The following is a 5,691-nucleotide window of genomic DNA, read 5'->3' as shown; positions in this document are numbered from 1 at the left end:
ATAGATCATCAAACAGGCCTGAGACTTCTGAATACGAAGTACCACCTTTTTAATAATGTTCCCACTCATCTTTTATCATGTACACTATTAGTGATGAAAATAAACATATATTTAATGCTACCACTTAAATTAATGCATAGTGTGTTTGTGTTATAGCTATAAAAATATTTATGTTAGTTGAAAGACAATAGTTTTAAGAAGTGAGAAAAAGCAAATGGAGAAATAATAAAATTTTTTATACAAGCAAAGAAGGAAGTTTTGAGCTTAATACATGGTTGATATACAAAACTGAACTTTTAGAATTTTTAAAAGAGCAAGGCCTCATCTTTTTTCTCCAGAGAATGAATTTTGGGAATGTTTTTATTCTTGCAATTTGTGTTAAACCACAATGCATATAAAATTATCATTTCAAAATGTTTGTATACACAAGTGTACTTTGACCTAATTTTTGAACAACTTTAAAAATTTAAACACTTGATCAAAACTATCATCTCAAACTTTCTACACAACATGAGAACATCTTCATGCCAAGCAAATCTTAAAGAGGGCGTAGCTCATTAACTGGGCGTGGCTTTTATAACAATATTCATTATTTTTATTAAATTGAGATAGTAAAATACACTTTTGTGCCAACAACTGATAATACAAGGTCACATGATTCTGTTAGCTCAACAATAAAATCTACATTGAAAAGAAAAATGGCATTCTCAAGCAGGTCTTGTTTTCTATTCTTCTTGCTGGTTCAACTGGTAATGACTGTATCTGGACAAGCACCTTCCACCCTACCCAGTAATGGTAAGAAATAAATTTTGGTAATTTGTAGATCTATGCTCATATTCAGGTGTTCAATTGTATCTACCTTATCAAGACAGGATAATACCTAATTACTCTATGATATATGCTAGCCAGTTTTACAATCTTGATGAGAATGATGATGTTAACAATATCAATGATGCTTTGTGGTGTCAGAGTGCTAACAATGTTACTAATATTGGAGTGTGGTATTATCCTAATGGAACTGAAGTACCTTTATTTGATGGACCCTTTGATGATTCATCAGGAGTTCTTGAACCATTGTTCAGTAAGAGATTCAGTGGTCAAATCGCACTAGCTAGAAGAGCTGGACTATCAGGATATGAAGGTTTATACAAGTGTATCATTCCTGATGAGAATGGAGTGAATCAAACACTAGTGGTTGGAGCATATACTGATAGTGGATACAATAACAATGGTATGTGATGAATATAGACTATAATTAATGTACTTCTATTACAGATGGTCCTGATGCTGATCCTACTATGCAGTTCTCTCTCCTCTCCACTAGTAGATTAGCTACTCCTCCAGTCTTCAGTCTCAGTTTCAATGTCTCTAATGGTCCCCCTACTACTGTCAGTTGTTCAGTGAATGGGACTGGAATATCTACTGAACTGTCTCGTGTGATAGTGAATGGATCAGGATCTGTTACAAGAGTGAGAGTAACAATGAGACTGAGAGAAGCTGGTAACTATCAGTGTACTGTATCTAATACCAGAGTAATTGATGGTACTAATGGTCGTATTGGTATTGTCCAGGCAACAAGTAGTAACACATATTTGAGTTTATCAGGTTTTTTATTTATTAGTTATTTATAATTTTATTCTCATACTCATACAGTATCTGATACTCCAACTGGTTTAACGGCTACAAGATTAAGTACTGGATTAGCTCATGTAAGACTCTCCTGGTCTACTGTATCAGGAGCTACTGGTTATGAGGTCTACTATCAACTGCCTAATAATACTCCTGTTAGTGTAGGCAACACTAGTTATACAACAATCAATATAACATCAGGATTGTTTCATGGGACTGCATACACTTTCTATGTAGTATCTTATAAATCAGCTTCTCTGCCTAGTGGTAATGCTTCAGTTATGTTAACATTAAGTAAGTTACTGGTAGATATTATTTCTAATTTTGTATTTCAGGTAATCCAGTTGTGAACAACCTTACAACTCTAATTACAAGCACTGCCATTACATTAACATGGAGTCCACCAACTGCTGTAGTACCAATTAGTTATAATATTAATAGGAGATGTAGAAGAGTATGTGAATCATCATTCACTAGTAATAGTAAAACATCAGTTTCATCACTACATACTTCAACTGGTATACCTCCTTACAGTCAATGTGGCTTTGATTTTATTGGAGTATATGGAGCTGAGATAACTTATTTGATTACTAATTATCTTGCTACTACACTCTCAACTGGTAAGTCAGTGAAGAATTATTGGAATTTATTATTAGTCCCTTCTCACTAGCCCCTACTGCACCAGTGGGTGATATTATATTCTCATCAGTAGAGTCAGTGTCAATGACTGTCTCATGGGATGAAGTACCTTGCAATGGAAGGAATGGACCAATCACTGGATACTACCTCACATACACTAACATCACTTCAAACACTAGTTATACTGTTAATATCACTGGAGGAGACAACAGAATGTATAATCTCACAGGATTAATACCATATACTAACTATACTGTGAGTATAATACCTTATAATTATAATATGAATGGACCAGCTAGACAAGAAATACAATTATCTGCTGAATCAAGTAAGCCAATGAGATATTGATCAGTTTAAACATGAACTTAACACAGTTCCTGGTATGATAACTGATCTAATATATGCACCGCCACCAACTGAACTAACTCTTGTATGGAATCCTCCTACAATACCTAATGGTATCATTACAGTATATGAGATAAGATATAGAGAGTCTACCAGTAGAGAGTCTACCAGTACTGGTCCATACAATATAACTAACACTACTAACACTTACTACAGTATAGTAGGATTGATACCTAATACTAGTTATACTATTGGAGTGAGAGCATATACTAGTATTGGACCAGGAGAATGGACTAATAGAGAATACACTACTATTGAAATACGTAAGAAATTACTGAGAATACTATGATGATAATGTTTAAAATTTTTAGCTGTCATTCAAACATTCTCTATAACAAAGCTCAATTCTACAGCAGTGAGGGCTAAGTGGAGTTTCGTTTCTGGAGCTAGTCATTATACTGTCTATTATGAGTCAACCAGTAGCTCCTCAAGGAAGAAGAGACAAGTAGAGACAGGAATGAGAGTATTCCCAGGTGGTACTGCTGAAGGTCTAATAGGAGGATTAGATCCTAATCTGAACTACTTGTTCTCTATATCTATATCATTTAATGTTAATGGAATCATTTATGAAGGAGAGAGGACTCAACCAATACCACCAGGTACATTTTAAATGTACCATTTACTGTCAATTATTTAGATGATTTAGGCATTTCAATAACTTCTACTATTGTTACAGGTACTTCACCAGTCCAAGGCACTGTTGCTCAATCATCATCAAGTAAGATAATACAAAAAGCCATTATCATCAGTTTACTTTGCATTAGCAATGTCACCATCATTAGTGTCATTAAGTAAAAGTAAGAGTAGCAGTGCTACATCATCTGTTCATGGTAAAGCAAACTATTGTAATAAAAGGTTTTATTTTGATCTACTTGTAGGTGTGACAACTACTGTTACTGTGTTAGTCAATAATGGAGAAATTATTGGAGTGATTGTTGGTCCAATTGTTCTATTATTAGTACTGGCTATAATTATAATTATTATATTAATACTAGTTATGTGTATAAAAGTAGCTAATATCAATCAAAAGAGGTATATAAATATACAGATTTGTTACAATTATTTTATAATTTGTGGTTCATAGAAAATCAGATAGCAACATTGTAATGAAGCACAATTCAACAGTCACAACTGAATTTAAAACAAAGTTAGTTACACTATTGACTAGTACATTATGTCTATACACACACACATACAGTACTGCTGATGATATACTAATGAAGGATAGTCCAGCATACAGTACAGTACAACAAACACAGTCAGTTATATAAAATACAATTATTATTATTATTTAAAGTTATTATTAATAGATCAACTGTTGAGCCAGTGTATGATACAACTAATGATGAATATGAGACTCCTCTTCCACCACCTGCTGAATATGAAATACCAATGGTTTAACAATATACTCATCTTTTATGTACATACATTATTATAATGTATTTGACATGTTACCAGTAGATAGTCAAGATGTGTTTGTGTTAGAATTAGAAATTTTTATAATGTTAGTTAAAGTACTACATCTACGTTATGTTAAATGATAAAATCTGATGAAATTTGACCAAAGTCCCTGTATGACTTTTGTCCATCCGATTTTGTAGGAACTTAATAAATTTGTAAAAAATCTAAACTTGATTGGAATGAGTTAAAAACTTTCTACACAACATAAGTACGTGATGGAGGATACTCTTTTTTTGTTTTTGATACAATTTTGCCAAAATACCTCTGTACTATAGTACAGGGACTTTGCCTGCAAATTTTAAAGTTGGTGTAGCTCATTGAATAGGCGTGGCTCTTATAACAATATTCATTCATAGATACTGATAGAATTATTACTGTAGATCTGATGGTTGTTGCAACCATGGTGCACTAAGTGCAGTGTATAGGAATACTTTTGTGTCAACAACTGAACTCACAAAACAACTGGTCCTGGTCACATGATTCAATTAGCTCATACTGCAGCAGCAAATCTAACTAGATGAAGTTAGAGAAGGAATGGCATACTCAAAGTGGTCTTGTTTTCTATTGCTCCTGCTGGTTCAACTGATGACTGTATCTGGACAAGCACCTTCCACCCTACCCAGTAATGGTAAGGAAATAAATTTATATAGATCTAGTAATTATTAAATCGAATTAGGTGTTCAACTTTATCTATCTATTGAGGACAGGATGATACCTGATTACTCTTATATGCTAGCAAGTTTTATGATATTTATCATATGACGAGTGATGATGGTATCATTGATGCTTTGTGGTGTCAGAGTGCTAACACTAGTACTAATATTGGAGTGTGGTATTATCCTAATGGAACTGAAGTACCTTTAATTGATGGAAACTTCACTGATCCATTAGCTCCTAGACCAGTGTACAGTAAGAGATTCAGTGGTCAGATTGCACTAGCTAGAAGAGGTGGACTATCAGGATATGAAGGTTTATACAAGTGTATCATTCCTGATGAGAATGGAGTTAATCAAACACTAGTGGTTGGAGCATATACTGATACTGGATACAATAACAATGGTATGTGACAAATATAGACTATAATTAATATACTTCTTTTACAGATGGTCCTGACTAGATAGACATGGCAAGGTATGAGGACACCAACAAACTAAATAAAAAAGTGTAGTTACCAGTAACTTTGGTCACTTTGACTACTCTGGTTTGAAGCTAGACATTGTGACTTATGCATAGGTTTAGATCTACATGATGCTTACAGGAACTACAGTTGTGCCACAGTCTGAGTGGTATCTCAATGAATCTGTAACTGTCAAATGATACGTGGCATGACTAATAGGTATAATAACCTGGTAAATTGGTAACTGAACAGTAACTTATAGTCTGGGTAACCTGGGAACTCAGTAACTATGTTAAATGGGTAACTTAGTAGCTTGGCAACTGGGTATTGGTCACTTGGTAACTCAGTAACTTGGTAACTCAGTAACTTGGTAACTCAGTAACTTGGTAACTTAGTAACTGGGTAACTTGGTAACTCAGTAACTGGGTAACTTGGTAACT

General features: G+C 33.9%; 1 protein-coding gene across 1 annotated transcript in view; it reads left to right on the top strand.

Annotated features, from left to right (window-relative positions):
- Positions 1–2,835: 2,835 nt before the first annotated feature.
- LOC109585059 (uncharacterized) overlaps positions 2,836–5,691 on the top strand; it is a 33,067-nt gene continuing 30,211 nt past the window's right edge. The window contains exons 1-2 of the mRNA XM_020000993.1: positions 2,836–2,936; positions 2,985–3,272. Of these exons, the coding sequence (XP_019856552.1) occupies positions 3,131–3,272 (142 nt within the window). The 5' untranslated portion in view covers positions 2,836–2,936; positions 2,985–3,130. The remainder of the gene's footprint in view (positions 2,937–2,984; positions 3,273–5,691) is intronic.

The sequence above is a fragment of the Amphimedon queenslandica genome, unplaced genomic scaffold (genome assembly GCF_000090795.2).
Source record: "Amphimedon queenslandica unplaced genomic scaffold, v1.1 AMPQUscaffold_13125, whole genome shotgun sequence".
Taxonomy (NCBI): Eukaryota; Metazoa; Porifera; class Demospongiae; order Haplosclerida; family Niphatidae; genus Amphimedon; species Amphimedon queenslandica.
This window is presented reverse-complemented; position numbering and strand designations above follow the sequence as displayed.